Below are 22,764 nucleotides of genomic sequence, written 5' to 3'. Positions count from 1 at the left end.
ATGGATAATAATATGCACTATTCTTGATATATCTTCTTTAATTCTCATACTTTGTTTTTACTCATCCTTTTTTTTTAAATGACATAAATAGCTGATTTACAATGTTGTGTTAGTTTCATGTGTATAGCATGAAATTCAGTTATACATATATATTTATCTTTTTTTTTCAGATTATTTTTCCTTGTGCTGTGCTTAGTCACTCAGTCATGTCTGACTCTTTGCAACCCAATGGACTCCTCAGTCCATGGGGATTCTCCAGGCAAGAATACTGGACTGGGTTGCCATGCCCTCCTCTAGGGGATCTTCCCAACCCAGGGATGAAACTGAGGTCTCCCACATTTCCTTATAAGTTACAATAAATTAATTCTTATACTTTTTAAAATACCATCTTGTATCTTACTTATACTTTAATTCTTATAACAACTTTGTAAGGCAGGTCTTATCCCCATTTTATAAATAAAGACACGATATCCTCATGTTCAGCATAGATATTTCAATAAATATTCATTGAATGACTCACAGGGAGAACACTGAGTTTCATGTCAGTTCTTACAATAAAGTATCACCTGGAGTGCTCTAGTTGGTCCATCTGGAACAACTCTAATGGACAGCATTCCAGAACCAGGCCTCATTTTTTGGTTAATAAATTGTTGCTCAGGTGGAACTGGCCCCAGAAGCTCCATGGAAGTGTCCGGACCAAGAACAACTTCAGCTCCATCAAACAAACCAGAAAGCCCTCCTTTGGCCTAAAGGACAGAGGAAAGATATCTGAGAAAAGGCAAAGGCACTAACTTTGACAATTTAACATGTCATTTGAAACAAGTCACCAAATTTAAACTCACTTCTGAAGGGTGAAGGTCAACATACAGCAAAACTTGTACTGTTTTTTCAGCCTTAGAGTTGATAAAAAAAAAAACAGTAGACTTACTAGGTCAAGATGGAAACTTATACTGCATGAATTTAGGAAATTCTGGGTAAGATAATTCCACAAATACAGCAGTATATTAGTTTAGTGATAACTTCTAGTCATTAAGATGAGCATAAAAAATAAAAAAGTACCAAAAGTTCTGTTTCTTTGAGTGTTCTCCCTAGGGCTGGCTTAAAAATCTGAAACATTTTGAAAATTTAAAAATTATCATCATCACTCAGCTTTCCAATAAAAAGCAAATTCTGAATTGAAAACCTCCCCAACATGCATATGGCTGGACCATCAAATATCAAAGATGATGCCTCTTCTAAAATAAAACAGGGAATTATGAATGTCACTGATATTTGGGCCTTTGGAGAAAAACACCTTCTTGCTACATGCCACAAGTAAAAACGGAAAGTCTATAGGATGCCTTTGGGAGAGTGCACACAGGGCTAGAGAAAATGATAGCAAAAGTGTCTAGATTCCCCCTTGTTAGTTTTTAAACAGTGAGTAATGAGAAGGAAAATCTAGGCTGGGTTTATAGGACAGATTTCAACATTGAGAAACATTTTATGACTGTTTCAGGTTTAGAAGAACGTGCATACAACCTTATAAGGGTAGTGTCAGAAAATGTTTTAATGCCTTCAATTACTTTATTCAGAATAATAAGATTGAAACAAGCTTATTTCCCTAACCAAAACACATTTTGCTTTGTTGAATACTGTTGTTACAGGGTCACTCACAACCAGAAAAATGATGAAATAGATTCAAGAAACAACAAACACCAGAAAGGGATTTGCAGGGCGAGGGGATCCTCTAAAAGAACTGGAATTACAAGGGCTTTAGAAACAAACCAGAAGTAAAGTCGGGGTCAGACACAGAACCCAACAATTATAACAAGCCCTCTTTTGCCTCTAGAAGTCTGAATTGTACTGCTAATTGAAAATCACAAATCCATTCCAGATGTGTGTTTCATATAAGGAGCTTGTCTTTGATGAAAAAAGCTCAGGGCAATAGAGATAAAGAAAATAAATCTCACCAAACAGCAGTCAGAGGCTCCTTACAGTTTTGCTTGCTGCCCTGGAGAACAGCTCCCATTATGGAAGGACAGCCAGGTTTCCCCCAGGTCAAACACACTAAGACCTAGCCTGGGCCTGATGTTCTAGCGTTTGCCTTTTGGGTAAAACTGAGGCAGAAGTTCTATGCCCAAACCTCTCATATATCTTCCCAGTTACCCATCTCAGAGCCATGGTACCATTCTTGGCCTGAAGCCAGAAGGAGAGAAAATCCAAATTCCTGGTAATTTTCCAAACATATATTTGCTTATAAAGTACCCAGGAGTTTTGCATGCGGTGAACTGGCTGAGTTGAAGGCAGGGGAGATTTGACCAGTAATCTTAATTTTGACATTTGTTACAATTAAATGTTTATTTGGGCACTACTAAGAATGCACAATTCTTAGAGAATCTAGAGCCTGCAGAGCACTTGAAAATTATTCACCATCTCATAGAACACTTTCTAAAAGGCAGTTTTAACTTCACAGGTATAAAACAAACCCATCTAACTTATGGTGAGCTTTTAGGTGACATTTTTCTCTCTCTCTTTTTAAAACTTCATAGGTAATTTATCTCATCAAAGGAAAAAAAAAATCCAGATAAGCCAAGGCGGGGGGGGGTGGGGGGGTGGGGTGGGGGGTGGGGGTGGGGAAACCACTCAGAGGCAACCATTCCCAAAACATTTCTTATATGTCACCTTCAAGAACATTTCCTGGGTAAATACACACAGATACACTAAGCTTCATGGTTTTCCTGACTAAAATGAAATAATACATATTTGCTCTATAGTTTTTTTCTCCCCATTCAACAACATCTCATGTATATCCTAAATGAGACTCTGTTTTGGAAAAAAAGGCTCAACCACTGCTTGTTCCAACTGAGGATGCCAAAACCTACTGACCTGGACCACCAGCCCATGTAGCCCACAGGTCAGCTTCCCTTCTCGGAAACTCCAAGTCTGGGTTGTGCTCCGCCTACGGTCAGGCTTCCTAAGCATTAGTGGCTCGTATCTGGAAGAAAGGAAAAAGCAACGAGTCCTGTGAGTCATAAACACTTCAGGTCTGAAGAGAATATCAGGATAATGGTTTTACTCTTCTAGCTTCTAATATCTTCTGCCCTGGAAATCTAACAGACAGTTTGCTTGACTCCTATGGCAATTAGGTTATCTCTCGATGAGGAAAGAAGAATAAAATAAAATGGAAAGCAGTGAGGTCAACAAATACAAATACTTAGGGATTCATAATTTAATAAATGCAATATGGGTTTTCTTGCTTTCTCACAATGACAAGTTGTCATGCAGTCTCATGCAGTATGCAAAGGGTTTTAAAAATATTTTCAAAAATCTTTTCTGTTTTATTTCCAAATGCTTTTATTTTATATTGAGTTTTAACTTGTAAGTCCTATAAAGTGATTTTGGAAGTAAACAAGGTATTACCTGAAAACAGACACTAACTACATGGGCAAACTGAGGTATAGGCTAATAACTTATTCAAAGTTGAAGAGCTGATTTGAATTCAAGGAGTTAAGTCATAAAAACACATTTGATTATTTTCTTAATAATTTATTTCTACTTTCAAAAGATTTAACAAAATTCTTAGATTAAAAACCAAACTTTTCCCTTCTAGGGAGCTCTGGTCATGAAACGCCTCCCAAAGTATGGCTGAATTTATGACCATCAGGAGACCCTGTCAACTACAAATTGGTGCTTGCCAAGGGCATCTGGGGCCTCCCTGGTGGCTCAGCAGTAAAGAATTCACCTGCAATGCAAGAGATGTGGGTTCAATCCCTGGGTGAGGAATATCCCCTGGAGGAGGGCATGGCAACCCACTCCAATATTCTTGCTGGGAAAACTCCATGGACAGAGGAACCTGGCGGGCTACAGTCAATGGGACTGCAGAGTCGGACATGACTGAAGTGACTGAGCACGTTCACTTCTAGGGAGCAATGGCAGATAGACGTTTGGCTGAAAACAAATTCACTTTTCATAACATATCCTTCTTGTTTGATTTTTTTTTTAACGTCTCCATGGGCATTTCCATAATAACTTTTAAAAACGAAAAACCCAATACTTATATTTGGAAATAAAATTCTATTGTGGAAGAAAAAGCAAATTCTTATTTCACTTCTAAACTATAGCTTTTGGGTATACATTTCCTCTGAGTCTGAATTTGAAAGCGGTGAACTTGAATCAGAAGCTGCCTAGGAAGTTACCTGTTGTCAGTGACTGCAGCGAGACCAGCTATATCCAAGATGGCAGAGCCCTCGGCGGAGCGGGTGGCCGAGGGCTCACTGGGGTTGTGAGGCACGGAAGAGCCCTCGTGGGCCAGCATGCCTGTTCCAGTCATCCTCCACAGCTGAGAGCGCTTCCCTGGTTCCTGTCGGGCAGAGACAGAAAGAGCCATCATGTGCAGACACAGCTCCATACAAGGGCTGGATGAGTTCTCAAGGAGGAACTGTACTAAAAAGGACATTTTCCACATTAGATACTAACAGATGCTTAATTCAAACTTTCATTATTGTCAACCCCTAGTTACAGTTTGGATGAAATCTGCTAAACTCTTTGAAACAAAACAAACAAAAAAAAGCCCTAATAATGTAAACTTTAAAATTTTACTTTCTGAGCAAACTAGTGAGTCGAGGTTCAATCTAATTTCCCTCCAGTAGCTGTTAACTGCTCTTCCTGATAGTAACCCTCCATGTCCTTACGTGGAAGAGAGATCCACTTATATAAAGTATATACAGTATTCTCAGTACTTGGTCTTTTGTGATACTCGTGACTGGCAGACAACAAGAATTTACCAGGGCTCTCCCTCATCCCATGTTTATCAGGGATGCATACTACATTGAGGGCTTCTCTGGTAGATCAGATGGTAAAGAATCCACCTGCAGTGTGTGAGACCTGGGTTCAACCCCTGGGTTAGGAAGATTCCCCGGAGGAGGGCATGGCAACCCACTTCAGTATTCTTGCCTGGAGATTCCCCATGGACAGAGGAGCCTGGTGGGTTACAGTACATGGGGTGGCAAAGAGTCAGACAAGACTGAGCTACTAAGTGATACCTACTACACTGACATTTTCCAATTCTCAAGTCAACTGTGTTCAGTATTAAGCTGATTATATTCAGAAATTATACTAAATTGTTGCTAACAATTCTAAATATATTTAATAGCAATATTTTATAAACAGCACTTGGACTTCCAGGCCAATCCATGAGAAGCAATAATAATAGTAATAACATCTACTGAATATTTACTGTGTGTCAGCCATTGATTGATCACTGTGATTTACACACAGTAGTTCATCTAAACCTCAAAATAATCCAGGGAAGTATATACTATTATTACCCTGACTTACAAATGAAGAAGCTAAGTCTCAGTGAGATAAAGAAACTCCAGCTTGGTCACATAACTAGTAAGTGGTGGATTGAAGGTCTGAATTCCCACCGCGTGAGTGGAGGGATGACACACTTAACCACTCTACCACACTACCTTTCTAACAATCCATATAATTTCATTTCAGTAATACCAAACCATTGAGAAGACTCTTTCTATGGGAATGAATACTCCAGCTAGACCTGTCAGGATCATATTCTGGGTTCCACATATGCATCCACATGCTGCCTCACACTGGAAAAACAGCTTTTCCATTACATTCTCCAAAGTAAAAGCTGAGAAATATGAATGCTGGAGTTGAACGCCAGGATTTGAAACCCAGCTGCCTCATTACTAGCTAACTGACCGTGGCTCAGTTACTAAATTTCTCAGAGCTGGTCTTTCCTGATTTTTCAAACAGGGATATTAAGCTACCTCTGAGGGTTCTTGTGATAAGTGTACATGCCTGGCACAGGGTAATGTCTCAATAAATGTTGGCAATGTTATCATGATTACATCTCTTTACACAGCACACTATGTATAGTATCTTAAACCCAGGAGATCAATGGGAAAATGAGGCTCAGGAAGGAATGTGAGAAGGCAGATATCATCTTTACGTGGCAAGGCCAGAACTCAAATCTAGAAGATATGGCATTCTTTCTACTGTGTGCTACTGCCTCCTGCAACCGTGAACACAGACAGAACTCAGCTGCATGTCTCCACCCGCAGTCCCCACATGCTTACTTCTCTGTTTACAGTAAGGAAACACATCGATCCCGAGCACCAAAACCGCATGGAGCATCTCAGTTTTCCTGGAGCTGTTCCAGATTGGGAATCAAAGCCCAAATGCCCAGGTGGAGTCAAGTTTTCATATATGGATTCTGCTATTGCCTGCCCATATGAACAGGCTCATCATCGCTGGAAACTACCCAAAACTTCATTTAAAAATCTGAGGTGCATCATTCTCCTTCCAGTTCCCTTCCCCTGACCCCTTCCCACACAATTGAGTCCTAAAACCTTTTAGGTTTTAGAGGAAAGGAGAAGGCTGGGGGACGCGTGATGGTGTATTGTGGTGCATATGCACATATGTTATGTATATACCAAGATGCTTATGTGCCTGTGTGTGCATATATATACATATCATGTATACATACAACCCCTAGGTCTGTCCCTTGAGAGGGCCTGGGATCAGTGACACAACAGCAACAAGGGCACCAGTGGATGTATCTTAAGTTTCTAAATTCCATTCTCTGATAAAAGGAATCAGGGTTCCTTAAAGAAGTAGCAAATTCCAGGAATGCTGCAGGGAAAGTATAATATGAGCCCAAAATAACTTGCTGTGTCACAAAGCATGAGAGTGCTCAAGGAACAAGGGGGGCACTGTGTCAAAGGACACAGAAGGTTAAAGGCACTCCCAGTGGCCAAACAGGAGAACTGAGGGCAAAAATAAATCCTGACACTAACAGAAAACAAACTGAATAAGACAGGAAGCCACGGAGACACACATAAAGCTGGAGACCAAACTGTGCCCTGCAAACTCCTTGCAAATCCCTTATGCTGAAGACCTAACCCTCAGCTGTAATGAAAATGGGGCCTCTGGGTAATAATCAAATTTAGATGAGGTCATGAGGGTGGGGGTCTCCTGTCAAGATCAGTGCCCTTACACACCAAAGGGCTTGCTTTCCCCTCTCGCCCCTGCCCGGCACTTCTCTGCCATTTGAGGATACAGTGAGAAGGCAGCAGTCTACAAACCAGGAAGAGAGCCCTCTACAGGAACCGAACTGCCCAGCACCGTGATCTCAGACCTCCCAGCCTCCAGAACTGTGAGAAATCAATTCCCATCATTTATAGTGTCCTGTTTGGAAGATCAAGCTAATACACATGTATGCAAGCATACATACATAGGAAACCTGATGAGGAACAGTATATTTACAGAGTCTCAAAGTACCTCTCGAAGGTATTTATATTTACTAAATACAAGGAAAAAGAAAAACTTCGTTCACAGTTGAGAAGCCTGGCAGACACCACCTTGCTGCTATTGCTGCTGCTGCTTAGTTGCTTCAGTCGTGTCCGACTCTGTGCGACTCCACAGACAGCAGCCCACCAGGCTCCGCCGTCCCTGGGATTCTCCAGGCAAGAGTACTGGAGTGGGTTGCCATTTCCTTCTCCAATGCATGAAAGAGAAAAGTGAAAGTGAAGTCGCTCAGTCATGTCCGACTCCTAGCGACCCCATAGACTGCAGCCTACCAGGCTCCTCCATCCATGGATTTTCCAGGCAAGAGTACTGGAGTGGGGTGCCATTGCCTTCTCCAAGACATCACCTTGAGCAAGTGCTAACATTAAAATCACCAGCAACAGAACTCCACTTCTACAGAATTTCTGCCAAGATTCCTGCAAATCTGAGATACTTTTAAAATAAAAAGTAAAAAAACAAAAATCTAAGACGTTGACCTCCTACTCCTGGTTTCTAATTTAAATGCACAGATACATTTCCTAGCACCTATTCAAAGAACTGTCTAGTCTTAGATGTCAATGTAACTCACTTATCACCTGCCCTCTCATTTACCAGTTTTCATCTTCATCAAGTAATATAACAAAAGTGAAAGTGTATAAATTACAATTTTGATTTAAAATGCTTCTGCTATTTAATTTAAAAATTTTGGTTTTGTTTACTTAACAGTCACATAGGCCTTGGAAATCACCAGTATATTCATGATTCGTGTTTTCTGATCATATCTGTGATCATATCCCACTTGATAAATCATCTTTCTCCTGAGTTGACTTTCATTCACTCTATCATCCTCATCAATGTCAACACTTCTTTGAAGGTCATCTGAATCACCTCCAAGGACTCTTCCCCATTTTTCCCCCCAATTCCTTGATTTCTGTCAGACTTTTATTTTTAAACTACTACCTTTCAAAATTTCCTTTTTCAAAATTTTCAATAGAAGAAAATTATTTACTTTCAATTACTACATCTCACGGTCTCTTTTTGTTGTTGTTGTTCAGTCACCAAGTCGTGTCTGACTCTTTGTGATGCCATGGACTGCAACACGCCAGGCTTCCCTGTCCTTCACTATCTCCCAGAGTTTGCTTAAATTTATGTCCATTGAGTCAGTGATGCTATCTAACCATTTCATCCTCTGTCACCCTTTTCTCCTTTGTCTTCAATCTTTCCCAGCATCTGGGTCTTTTCAAATGAATCAGTTCTTCGCATCCAGTGGCCAAAGTATTGGAGCTTCAGCTTCAGCATCAGTCCTTCCAGTGAATATTCAGGGTTGATTTCCTTTAGGATTGACTGGTTTGATCTCCTTAAAGTTCGAGGGACTCTCAAGAGTCTTCTCTAGCACCAAAATTTGAAAGCATCAATTCTTCAACACTCAGCCTCCTTTATGGCCCGACACTCATATCCATACATGACTACTGGAAAAACCATAGTTTTGACTATATGAACCTTTGTCACCAAAGTGATGTCTGTGCTTTTTAAGGCTCTGTCTAGGTTTGTCATAGCTTTCCTTTCAAGAAGCAGTGAAGTCGCTCAGTTGGGTCCAGCTCTTTGTGACCCCATGGGGTGTAGCCTACCAGGCTCCTCTGTCCATGGGATTTTCCAGGCAATAGTTCTGGAGTGGATTGCCATTTCCTTCTCCAGTTCAAGGAGCAAGCATCTTTTAATTTGATGGTTGCAGTCACTGTCTACAGTGATTTTGGAGCCCACAAAAAGAAAATCTCCACTGCTTCCACTTTTTCCCCTTCTATTTGCCATGAAGTGATGGGACTGGACACAGTATCTTAATTTTTTGAATGCTGAGTTTTAAGCCAGCTTTTCCACTCTCCTCTTTCACCCTCATCAGGAGTCTCTTTAGTTCCTCTTCACTTTCTACCATTAGAGTAGTAGCATTTGCATATCTAAAGTTGTTGATATTTCTCCTGGCAATCTTGATTCCAGTTTGTGATTCATCCAGCCTGGCATTTCACATGATGTACTCTGCATGAGTACATAGATAAACAGAGTGACAGTACACAGCCTTGTCTTACTCCATTCCCAATTTGGAACCAGTCTGTTTTTCCATATAAGGTTCTAACTGTTGCTTCTTAACTCACATACAGGTTTCTCAAGACACAGGTAAGGTGGTCTGGTATTCCCATTTTCTAAGACTTTTCCGCAGCTTGTTGTGATCCCTGGTGGTTCAGACGGTAAAGAATCAGCCTGCAATGAGGAGACCTGGGTTCAATCCCTGGGTTGGGAAGATCCCCTGGAGGAGGGCATGGCAACCCATTTCAGTATTCTTGCCTGGAGAATCCCCATGGACAGAAGAACCTGGTGGGCTACAGTCCATGGGGTTGTGAAGAGTGGAACACGACTGAGCGACTAAGCACACAGCACATACAGTCAAAGACTTTCATGTAGTCAATGAAGCAGAAGTAGATGTTTTTCTGGAATTACCTTGCTTTCTCTATGATCCAGTGAATGTTGGCAATTTGATCTCTGGTTCCTCTGACTTTTCTAAACCCAGCTTGTACATCTGGAAGTTCTTGATTCACATAGTCCTGAAGCCTAGCTTGAAAGATTTTGAGTATTACCTTACTAGCATGTGAAATGAGCACAACTGGACAGCAGACTAAACATCCTCTGGCACATGCTCTGTTTACTCATCACCATTCCCAAGTCTTATTTCTAAAATGTATCTAACACAGTCTTATATAAAAGAGTGTGATAACATTTTAAGCAAATTTGAATTATGTGACATTCAAATGGTGTGGTATAGAAATACATGTAGAAGTACTGGGCTTCCCTAGTGGCTTAGATAGGTAAGGAATCTGAGAAGTACTGTTAGACTGATAGATGAATGAACCTTAGAAACATCAGGATAAGTGAAAGAAGTTCCTCATTAAAGACCACTCACATGGAAGTCCAGAAGAGGGGGGTCTACAGTGAGAGAAAGTGGATTAATGATTGCCTAGGGCTGGGAAATAAAGGGAATGTGCATGTGATAGCTAAAGGATATAGAGTTCTTTCCCGAGTGATGAAAATGTTCTAAAATTGAGTGTGGTTATAGTTGTACATACTGTGGATATATTAAAACACACTGAACTATATATTTTAAGTGGGTGATTTGTATGGTGTATGAATTATGTATCACTGAAGTTGTTAAAAAATATAAAACTAAATTAAAAATCCACGTATTAAAGTTTCATTTGATGTGCAAAACGTGAAATAACTTGAATCTCTCCCCCCTCTCCCCGCCATTAAAGATGTGAGAAGAGCTATACAACCTCCGAGCCAACTGAGTCAGCAACCACCTGCACTCCCTCCTGCCACAACTGACGGCACTTCAGGTGATAAAGGCGCACTCTCCGTCAGAATGAGGGCCACTTACACAGTGAACACGCTTCCTCTGTCAGGGTTATTTCTGGATCATATAACTTACATTATGCAAAATTTTCTAGAACACACTCCTCCGGTGAGTGTGTTTCAACAAATTAGTTAGTGATCTCCTTCCTCTTACAGTGATTTTCTGCCCCTCTATTCTCAAACAACGTTCATTTTGAAGCCTCAACTATTTCTTTCTAGTCCTTCTGTCAGCCACAGTATTTCTGGTCAGAATTTACTCTTTCTTTCAATATCTAGATCTACTAGCATAAACATTTTCCTAAACTGGAAAAGAATGTTGCCATAAATAGGGAAAAAACTGTCATTGTGATCATTTTTCCATTGAGTTCAGGGAAAAGTAGATTAGGGGAGTGTTACAACAGAAAAAAAGTAAGGAAAACGACTTTCAAGAACTGCGTTCTCCAAGAAGGGTATCAAAGATGAGAGGGACTTAGGATTCGTAGAGTAGGCATCACAGGATGGACGGGAGAACCCCAACTGGAGCTGTCAGGATACCCAAGTTCCACCCTGAGTCCAGGCCTCGGTCTCCACCTGCTCGTCTGCAAAAGAAGGGGATGGGCCAGGCGGCCTGACTCTTATTCTAACTTTTATTCTAAATCTTTTATTCTAAACTCAAGGTTCTAGGCTCTCTTACCTTCTTCTTTAAAATGACTCTCTGTGTCTTCGGTGAGACATCCAAAACGAGCTCTGCACAAGTAATGGCTTTGTTGGAAGTCACAGGCCGTCCTGTCCCCTCCTGTAAACTAGAATTGAAAAAACAGTAACAGTCACATACACACACACCCTCCCCACCCCACACACATGTATTCAAGTATTCATAAGCAGATGCCTAAACCTCCACTATATAGAAAACTTTTTTTTTAATCATGGAAGAAAAAGTCTGACTCAAGCTGCAGAAAGATCAAGGTCGTGTTGTTCTCCTGCATAGTTCAAAGATTCATTTGTCAGAAGATATACATAAAAGTGAAATTCTGACATAAAAGGATGACTATATATTTTTAGAGGGAAAAAACCAATCCAGACATTCCAAAGGTCCAAGAATTGGCTCTACTGTTTGCCAGGAAGATGATCAGCGTTACTGCATCCTCACATCTTAGCAAGAAATCAGAAGTTCCTTTAGGATGAAAAGAAAACAAAGGGTTCATAATCACCTCTCCAATTCTACCCTGTTGTGTTTCTCTGGGCGTAAGAATCCTAAGTTTTACGGAATTGCTGCAGCCTTAACTATACTTTAGGGTATTTTGATGAGATTTTATTTAGATTATTCTCCTATTTCCATTAATCTCTATCATTAAAAAGGGACTGAAAAATTCAGAGTTAAAAATTAGCTTTCATGATATCAAAAGCACAAGTAAATTAAAAAAAAATTGACTTAAACAAAATTAAAAACTTTTATTCTTCCAAAAGACATTACCAAGAAAGTAAAAACACAACCCATAGAATAGAAGATAGTTGCAAATCATGTATCTGATATGGGATCTGCACCCATATTACATAAGGAGCTGTAAAATTCAGCAATAAAAAGGCAAAAAAAAAAATCAAATGTAAAAATGGGCCATGGATTTGAACAGACATTTCCCCAAAGATATACAAATGAGGAATTCCCTGGTAGTCCAGCAGTTAGGACACAGATCTTTCACTGCCATGGCCCAAGTGGCCAGGGTTCAATCCCTAGTTGGGGAACTAAGATTTGCAAGCTATGTAGCATGGGAAAAAAAAAAAAAAAGATATACAACTGACCAATAAGCACATGGTAAGATCTTCAATATCATTAGCTAGAATAGAAATGCAAGTGAAAACCACACTGAGATACCACTACTTACTTAGTAGAATTGTTACAATAAAAAAAAGTGGAAAACAACAAGCATTGCAGAAAATGTAGAAGAAACGAAACCCTTACACATTGCTGGCAGAATATAAAATGATTCAGCTGCTGTGGAAAACAGTACAGCAGTTCCTCAAAAAGGTCATCAAAGAATTACCATAGAACCCAGCAATTCCACCCCAAGGTATACACACAAAAGAATTAAAACAAGTACTTAAATACATGTACAGGCATGTTGATTGCAGCACTGTTCATAATAGCCAAAAAGTAGGGACAACACAAATGCCCATCAAAGGAAGAATGGACACAGAGAATGTGGTATAGCCGTACAATGGAACATTACTCAGCCATAACAGGAATGAAAAAGTGACACATGCTACAATGTGGGTGAACCTTAAAAACACCACGCCAAGTGAAATAAGCCAGTCACAGAAGGTCAGACATTTTATGATAATTTATGTGAAATATCTGGAATGGGTAAATCCTTAGAGACAAGAACACAGATCTGTGATTTCCAGGGACTGGAAGAAAAGGTTTGAAAGTGAAAGTGAAGTCGCTCAGTCATGTCCGACTCTTTGAGACCCCATGGACACCAGGCTCCTCCGTCCATGGGATTTTCTAGGCAAGGGTACTGGAGTGGGTTGCCATTTCCTTCTCCAGGGAATCTTCCTGACCCAGGGATCGAACCCAGGTCTCCTGCATTGTAGACAGACGCTTTACCATCTGAGCCACCAGGGAAGTCCCTGGTGAGAAAAGAAAAGGTTTACTGGGCAGTAATTACTTAGGGTTTGGAGTGACGGAACTGTCTTGGAACTAGAGGTGGTAGCTGTACATCATGAATACATTAAATGCCACCAAACTCATCACTTTAACAAATGGTTAATTTTACAGTTTATGAACTTCACCTCAATTCAAAAAAAAATCCTAGTCTCTTTCCTCATCATTAGTTCTCATCAAAGATGCAAAGAAATAGGATCCACTACACTCCAAAATACAGTTCAGCCTCTTAGCACACTAGATTCCCAGAAACTTCTCTTTTTATCTATTCATATCTGCTCAACCTGTGACACTCCTAAGTCTAGATTCCCAGAAACTTCTCTTTTTATCTATTCATATCTGCTCAACCTGTGACACTCCTAAGTCTCCACTAGGATTCTTCAGTTAAAGACCTTAGTAACTACTGGAACATAAGAAAGTATAGAGAAAAACATGCATAGCAACCAGATTAAGGACTGGTTTTTCAGGCACTAAAACCTTATCCAAGCAAACATGCACATTCATATCATTATTAGTGAAATCTGGGGTCTAAGCAGATGAGAGAGATGTTGCACAGACTCAGACATTTTCTTGGGGGCCTCAGGCACCTTTAAAAATATTTCATAAGCAAAACTATTCAGGACATTTTGGAAATAATACGACTTTAAATGTACTGTTCACCAGGTGACTTATATTTGGAATGCTAAAGATTCGGCTATTTTCCCAGTTTCTTCATGAATCAGCTTTAAAATTGGCCCTGTGATCAGCACAGAAACAACTGTATTTATGTGTTGGTGGAATGACTACTCTTAAAAGCCTAATATTCTGAATCTCTATGTACCTATCAATGTACCAATCTAACAAGTTGACTACTCCTTGCTTTTTTTTTTTTCTAAATACAACTAACTAACCAGACAAACAATGAAGATCATAAGATTATAATTCTGAGGTAACTATAATTACTGTCAAGTTAAACTCCTCTGCTTGTCTTTAGGTGACTATTAAGAAGACCCTGAAGTGTCTGCTTAATCAGTGTTCTCAATGGGAGAGGAGGGTCAGAACAGTGATTCGAGTAATTATGGATGAAGATTAGTCAGTTTCAAATAAGGAAAGAGGTAAAACAAATAAAAAATAGCAGCAAGAAGTTTAAAAAATGCATAAGAAATATCACCATAAAGCAAGAGAAATTGAAGCTATTACAATAACAATGCCCCAAAAGAGTTGTTAAATACTAGAATGGATTATTGGGAAGCTCTTTAAAAAGAGGAGTCTTGCCTCTTTGGATAAATTTTACTCTAGCCAGAAGACAAGGGCTTAGACAAAAGACCTATCAAGATAAAATCTGAGCCTAGGATTTGGTAAAGAATGGAAGGAATCTTCCTTCATCCCTCAGCCTTCTGAGAACTGATTAAAATTTAAAACCAGTTAATAATTAGAGCTTTCTGCTTTACAAGAATAGTAATTTAACCCAGACTTACCCAGAGAACGTGTATGTAGCAGCAATGTAAATGAAATTTTCATAATAAAGCTGCTGGTTATCCTGGAAATCATTCATGTTGCAGCTGATCTCAGAGGAACCTGCTCCTTTAACAGTCAGAGTGATAAAAGGTGGCAGGGTGGGTTCATCCCAGGCATAATCCAAGGAAGTCATGGGCTTCACTTCAGTGCGGAGCCTGGGTTCAGCGACGCCATGCTGAGTGAAGACAACTGGGACCTACAGGAACGGCAGAGAATAAGGAGAACCTTCATTCAGAGGGGTGATGCTGGAAAAGTGATTCAGTGCCTCTTAGGTTCCAGATCTTTCCCAAATGAATGCTATACAGGGTACAAAACCACAAGTAAGGCTCAACAGCTGGCCTCTTCAAATGCCTTTCTAATCATCTTCAAAATTGCAAAAAGCCCACCAGTTAGAGGACATGGGCCTGTTGTCTGTTGGGTAAAAGGTTTTGAGAAGGTTTGCCATACCAAATACCTAGAGAAAGCAACTCTGTTCTTTCAGTGGCATCTAGTCTCACCCCACCATGCCCAGGATACACTATGAACAAAGAAAGGAACAAAAATCTTGGAATTCAGCTATGGAAAGTTACAAATTATAAGATATAAGGCATAATTTAAAATAGAATATAACAACCTCCATCATGGCTGCACTTGGAAGATTCAGAAAGGAGCTCACTGTTACTAAGCAACAATAGAACTGCCCATTCTACTGGGCATTTGTCAATCTGATTCTGATTTCTCTTTATATGGAATGTCTGCATAGGGCCCCATGCTAACCAAACCATCTGGTCAAAGTAACTTTTGGGAGCTGAGAAGTCACTTCTGGACAAGGCTACCCAGCAATCAAAATGACCAGCAGAAACCACCTCCCAATGGTAAGGATTTCTGAGACCCCTGTGCAGCTTCTTTTAAACCCAAGTTTACAATGTTTTTTATCATTATCTTAAGTGCAGTATATACTCCACTTTCCCACATATGAAAGAGCCAAACTGGCTCTCAGCTCCCCTTGGTACCTTAGAAAAGTTGTCAATTCGGAAAGGAGGGGGTAACTGATCTGTATCACTGAAGGAGATCCTGTAGGTAGCTCCTCGGAGAGTAATTTCTACACGCAGGAAGAAGCATTTTCCCAGAGTATCTCTGCAGCAAAAGAAAATCATGAGGCTGCATAAAATGTAGGGAACAAGTTCCCAACTCACTTTCTTCTCATACTTCTCACAATTACCACTGTGTGTTCTTTGACCATATTTAAAAAGTAGAAACTGACAGTACAATCACACAGTAAAAAAGAAATCATTCAAGCAACATTGAACAGCATGCCATAACTATATGATATCCACAAATTTTACTTTGGGTTTGTTTTGGGTCATAGTGTCAGTGCAACAAAGAACTACATAAAATTGTTGATACTAGACTACTTTTGACCTAGAAAAGAGGAATTTCATATGGTTCAAACTAATATGTTGATGTTATTGATGAACAGGGTTCACACTGTAGGATAAGGGAAGATGAGGAAGAATCCTGTGGAACGGAGGTACCAGATGCAATCTCTCTGTGTTGTGTGTGTGTGTGTGTGTGTGTGTGTGTGTGTATTTCAATATAGACAAACCACTTCTTTATGGAAGAATATCAGCTAATAAACGTAGAAGACATATAAGAACCAGAAATTACCATTTTGCAATAACTAATGTAATAACTAATTACATAACTAATGTAATAAAAACTAATGTAATAACTGATTCAGGTGAGAACCACCAAACCTTTCCTTTTTTGTGTTTTGTGACTGAAAGGTTTTGTGAAAAGTGAACATATAAAAAGTTCAAATTATCCCTACCATGAGCTAGTGTTGTTTACAAAGAAACAGCACCTAAACCAAATGATGATCGAATTTAACAACATCAATAATGGAACCAACAGACATCATAAGCCTCTTGACATGATGCAATGGGAAACATACACCACCACAGAAGTAATGTTCTTACCAAAAATGTCAGGCCCAAACTTAAATGTAGAAAACCATCAGAAAAGTCCAGAAAAGAAAACATTCTATATGAAACTGGCTTGGACTCCAAAAACGTCAATGTTAATAAACACAAAAAAGGAAAACTGAGACAATGACCATTCTAGATTAAAGCAGATGAGAAACACCAGCCAAATAAAATGCATGATCCTTCACTGGACCCCAGATCTGGGGAGCAGGGTTACTGTGAAAAACACTTTAAAGGACATTTTATACATTTAAAAACATAATATTAAATTTCTTCAGTGTGTAGCGATAGGTGACAAATTTTTTATGTCTGAAGTATTATGATGACTTCATTTTACTTTCAAATGGTTCAGGAAAAAACCTATGCATATGAGTACATGTGGAGAGAGAACAAGAGCAGAGCAAATGCTGAAAAGCAGGAAATGCAGGTAAAGAAGGGGTGTCTTTGTACTACTCCCACAAGTTCTCTGTGCGTGTAAATTGTTTCAAAATGAAAACGTGAGGAAAGTAAAGGAAACATCTGGCCCAGGTCCCTGCTCAGTAGTTTAGGGCCACACACTGAAACTATTTCAAAAGGATTAACAAAGGTATCATCCACCCCCACACTCCACACCTTTCTTTTCTTCTTTTAAGTAATCATGAGTAACTTTTCTGTTTAATTCTGAATTGGCTTCATACCACACAACAGACCTGGGCTGCCTCCACCAAAGCAGCGTATAAATCAGTGGTGGTTTCAGCTGCAAATTCCTCACCTTGCCTGTCCCCACCCCAACCTTGTGGGGAACATATGCCACTATGAGACAGGAGTTCTGGTTGAAGTCAGGATGAGGGCACTGGGGCCCTGTCCACTTCACTCACTTGGCCTATAAAGCCACCTCCTTAGACCCCTATGAATTCTAGGAACACAGCTTGAAAACCACTATACCAGATGCAATTAACTCTAACAAGGATCAGGGCAAAAGATAAGTAAGAAAGGCACATCATCAACAAAAACAAAATCAAAGAAAAACCTCAGATAATGCATTTTTTTAAAAGTCAAATATAAATATTATTTTGAATCATCTATTAATAAATTAGACATTTTTCTATTTTCTTACAGTAGTGTTCTCCAAAGAGAACTCACCATAAGGTATAAATAATTAAATTTTGCTTCTAAATGTGTTGAATTACCACTGATTTCAGGCTCTTTGGCTTCAAAAGCATTTGATGCAAAACATTAAGACAGAAAGACATCCCACCTTCATGGATTTAGAAGACTTAATATTGTCAAGATATCAATGCTACGCAAAGTGGATCTAGAGATTTAATCAATGCTCATCAAAATTCCAACTGTTTTTTTCCTCCAGAAATAGAAAAATTTATCCTAAAATTAAGATGGAACATGTATAATATCATGTAAGAATCGAATTGCCAGTCTATGTCTGATGCAGGATACGGCACACTTGGGGCTGGTACACAGGGATGACCCAGAGAGATGTTGTGGGGAGGGGAGTGGGAGGGGGGTTCATGTTTGGGAACACATGTACACCCGTGGTGGATTCATGTCAATGTATGGCAAAACCAATACAGAATTGTAAAATAAAATAAAATAAAATAAAATAAGATGGAATCTCTAGGGACTCCATGTAGCCAAAATAATCTTGAAAAAGAACAAAGATGGAGGTCTCACACATCCTAATTTCAAAACCTATTACAAAGCTACTATAATCAAAACAGTCTGACACTGGCAAAAAGACAGAATATGAAGGAACAGAATAGAAAGCCCAGAAATAAACCCTCACATATAGGGTCAAATAATTCTTGACAAGGGTGTAGAGACCATTCCATAGGGAAAAGAAAGTTTTTTCAACAAATAATATTGGGAAAACTGGATATCCACAAACAAAAGAACAGAGCTGGACTCTTGTTGTTCAGTCGCTAAGTTGTGTCTGACTCTTTTGTGACCCCATGAACTGTAGCCCGCCAGGCTTCTCTGCCCTTCACTATCTCTCTGAGTTTGCTCAAACTCATGTCAATTGAGTCAGTGATGCCATCCAACTATCTGATCCTTTGTCACTCCCTTCTTTTCTTGCCCTCAATTTTCCCCAGAATCAGGATCTTTTCTGAATCAGCTCTTCGCATCTGGTGGCCAAAGTATTGGAACTTCAGCTTCAGCATCTGTCCTTCCAATGAGTACTCACGGTTGATTTCCTTTAGGACTGACTGGTTTGATCTCCCTGCAGTCCAAGGGGCTCTCAAGAGCCTCCTCTAGCACCACAGTTTGAAAGCATCAGTTCTTCAGCATTCAACCTTCTTTACAGGCTAACTCTCACATCTATACATGACTACTGGAAAAATCATAGCTTTGATTATATGGACCTTTGTTGGCAAACTGTTGTCTCTATTGGACTCTTAACCTTATATGAATACAAATGGATCAAAGACCTATATAGAAAAGCTAAAACTATAAAACTCTCAGAAGAAAACATAGGGGAAAAGCTTTAAGACACTGGACTCGGCAATGATCTTGCATTCAACACAAAAAGCACAGAAAACTAAAGTTAAAATAGGCAAGCTGGACTATATCAAAATTAAAAACTATACATCAAAGAATACAATCAACAGAGTGAAAATGCAACATATGAATGGGAGAGAATATATGTAAATTATATATCTCTTATATCAGACTCTAGGGTTGCAGAGAGTCGGACACTTAGAATGCATGCATGTATATATCTCATAAGGGGTTAGTATCCAGAATATATAAAGGATTCCTACAACTCAACAACAAAAATCCAACTCAAAAGCAGGCAAAGGACTTGAACAGACATGTCAAAAAAGATGTACAAATGGCCTAAAAGCACATGAAAAGAAGCTCAGCATTGTTAATCATTAAGGAAATGAGAATCAAAACCATGAGATACCACCTCACACCCACGAGGATGGCTACTATCAAAAAAGAAAAAATAACAAGCATTAGTAAAGATGTGGAGAAACTGGACCCTTGTGTGCTCCTTGCAAGAATGTAAAATGGTGAAATATAAATGGTGAATGTAAAATGGTCCCACTGTATAGCACAATGAACCATATTCAGTATCCTATGATAAACCATAATGGAAAGGAATATGAAAAAGAACATATATATCTTGTTTATATAACTGAATCACTGTGCAGTATAGCAGAAATTGACACCACATTGTAAATCAGCTATACTTGAATAAATTAAAAAGAAGAAAGAATGAAACAGAATTTCACTGCATTAGAGAGAAATGTAATAAACTACATGTTGCCACACACACAAAAAGGAGTTCTGACACGTGTTACAATGTGGATGACATTGAGGACATTATGCTAAGTGAAACAAGCCAGTCACAAAAAGACAAATATTGTATGATTTCACTTATCTGAGGTACCTAGAGTAGTCAAATTCATAGAGAAAGGAGAACAGAGGTTGCCAGGGGTTAAGAAAGGGAAAATGAGGAATGTTGTTTAATGGATACAGAGTTTCTGTTTTGCAAGATGAAAAGAGTTTAGGAGACTGCACAACATGAATGTACCTAACACCAGTAAAGCTAAAAATGGCTAAGATGGTAAATTTTACTTTATGTGCCTGAGGCACAGGAAATAGTGTCTGGGTCTTTATGTTATGCTATCTTTCTCATATGGTATGTGCATTTTACCACAATCTTTTTAAAGTTTAATACATTTTAAAAAAAAGCATTGGATGAAAGAAAAAAGAGTCCTCTTGTACTAACTGACCCTGGCTTTTGTTGATTTTTCTTAATAAGTATCTAAGGGTCACTGGGTTGGGCAAAGAAGACTAGGGGATTTACTGTAATGGCATCTAATGAGAGAAGAGCTTGTATAGTGTGCAAGAATAGACAAAAACATCATCAAAGCTGCCATCTGAATGCTGACAAGAGTTGCGCACGACCATGAGCTCAGTGCTACTCCTTGGACATGTGACCTCAGATGACAGCAACTGCACAATGGTCAAAACTGTCAACACCCCCTTTTAGCTCATTCGATCAAAAGGTTCATTCCTATCTGCCTAGTCTTTGCAGTTTTAAGACCTTTGAGTCAGAAACATATGTGCCCATTTCATCAAGAGTAGTCTTACCAAAAGTAACTACTTGCTATTTACGACTTTATAAATATTTGATATTTATATGGTATTTACAGCTTACTATTTATATTGCCGTACCTCAAACAAGACTACTTTTTGACTAAATATAGTCTCTGCACTCACCTCATGTTGATATGGAAGGAATTATTCTTGTTGACTTCGAAGCCTCCAGACCAAATACAATTGGGAACATCCATCAGCCGGACACATAACAGCTGATCGTAGTCATTCCGAGGCCAATGGAACACCACACTGGAACCAGGAAGCGTGGAAATGTAACCTTCAGGATTGGCTGTTCCCTAAAACATGGTATCACTGGCTTTAGTCAAAAGTCAAGTCAAGACGTAAATGTTTACTGAAAATCTGTCTACCCTGAGCCTTGCCCATCACCAGGAGCTGTTCAGGGCACCAAAGGCACAAAATGGTTCAGTTCAGTTCAGTTGCTCAGTCATGTCTGACTCTTTGCAACCCCATGGATTGCAGCACACCAGGCCTCCCTGTCCACCACCAATTCCCGAGTTCACTCAAACTCATGTCCATTGAGTCGGTGATGCCATCCAACCATCTCATCCTCTGTTATCCCCTTCTCCTCCAGCCTTCAATCTTTCCCAGCATCAGGGTCTTTTCAAATGAGTCAGTTCTTTGCATCAGGTGGCCAAAGTATTGGAGTTTCAACTTCAATATCAGTCCTTCCAAAGAACACTGATCTCCTTTAGGATGGACTGGTTGGATCTCCTTGCACTCCAAGGGACTTTGAAAAGTCTTCTCCAACACCACAGTTCAAATCCATCAATTCTTCGGTGCTCAGCTTTATTTGCAATCCAACTCTCACATCCATATATGACTATTGGAAAAACCACAGCTTTGACTAGACAGACCTTTGATGGCAAAGTAATGTCTCTGCTTTTGAATATGATATCTAGGTTGGTCATAACTTTCCTTCCAAGGAGTAAGCGTCTTTTAATTTCATGGCTGCAGTCACCATCTGCAGCGATTTTGGAGACCCAAAATATAAAGTCTGACACTGTTTCCACTGTTTCCCCATCTATTTGCCATGAAGGGATGGGACCAGATGCCATGATCTTAGTTTTCTGAATGCTGAGCTTCAAGCCAACTTGTTCACTCTCCTCTTTCACTTCCATCAAGAGGCTCTTTAGTTCTTCACTTTCTGCCATAAAGGTGGTGTCATCTGCATATCTGAGGTTATTGATATTTCTCCCGGCAATCTTGAATCCAGCTTGTGCTTCTTCCAGCCCAGCGTTTCTCATGATGTACTCTGCATAGAAGTTAAATAAGCAGGGTGACAAGATACAGCCATGACGTACTCCTTTTCCTATTTGGAACCAGTCTGTTGTTCCATGTCCAGTTCTAACTGTTGCTTCCTGACCTGCATTTCTCAAGAGGCAGGTCAGGTAGTCTGGTATTCCCAACTCTTGAAAAAATTTCCACAGTTTATTGCGGGGTTCACATAGTCAAAGGCTTTGGCATAGTCAATAAAGCAGAAATAGATGTTTTTCTGGAACTCTCTTGCTTTTTTCATGATCCAGCGGATGTTGGCAATTTGATCTCTGGTTCCTCTGCCTTTTCTAAATCCAGCTTGAACATCCAAAAGTTCACAGTTCACGTATTGTTAAAGCCTGGCTTAGAGAATTTTGAGTATTACTTTACTAGCGTGTGAGATGAGTGAAGCTATGTGGTAGTTTGAACATTCTTTGGCATTGCCTTTCTTTGAGACTAGAATGAAAACCGACTTTTTTCAGTCCCGTGGCCACTGCTGAGTTTTCCAAAATTTGAAAGAGCTCAACTGGAAGTCCATCATCTCCACTAGCTTTGTTCATAGTGATGCTTTCTAAGGCCCACCTGACTTCACAT

At 39.6% G+C, this 22,764-nt stretch overlaps 1 protein-coding gene across 5 annotated transcripts in view; it reads right to left on the bottom strand.

The window, feature by feature from the left end:
- VPS13D (vacuolar protein sorting 13 homolog D) overlaps nt 1-22,764 on the bottom strand; it is a 266,175-nt gene that overhangs the window by 120,748 nt on the left and 122,663 nt on the right. For all 5 annotated transcript variants that reach the window (XM_040263469.1, XM_040263472.1, XM_040263473.1 and 2 more), the window contains 7 exons: nt 21,016-21,191; nt 15,817-15,940; nt 14,785-15,020; nt 11,360-11,468; nt 4,176-4,339; nt 2,866-2,974; nt 567-746 (listed from right to left, as the gene is read on the bottom strand). In XM_040263469.1, the coding sequence (XP_040119403.1) occupies nt 567-746; nt 2,866-2,974; nt 4,176-4,339; nt 11,360-11,468; nt 14,785-15,020; nt 15,817-15,940; nt 21,016-21,191 (1,098 nt within the window). The remainder of the gene's footprint in view (nt 1-566; nt 747-2,865; nt 2,975-4,175; nt 4,340-11,359; nt 11,469-14,784; nt 15,021-15,816; nt 15,941-21,015; nt 21,192-22,764) is intronic.

This window comes from Oryx dammah, unplaced genomic scaffold (genome assembly GCF_014754425.2).
Source record: "Oryx dammah isolate SB20612 unplaced genomic scaffold, SCBI_Odam_1.1 HiC_scaffold_21, whole genome shotgun sequence".
Taxonomy (NCBI): Eukaryota; Metazoa; Chordata; class Mammalia; order Artiodactyla; family Bovidae; genus Oryx; species Oryx dammah.
This window is presented reverse-complemented; position numbering and strand designations above follow the sequence as displayed.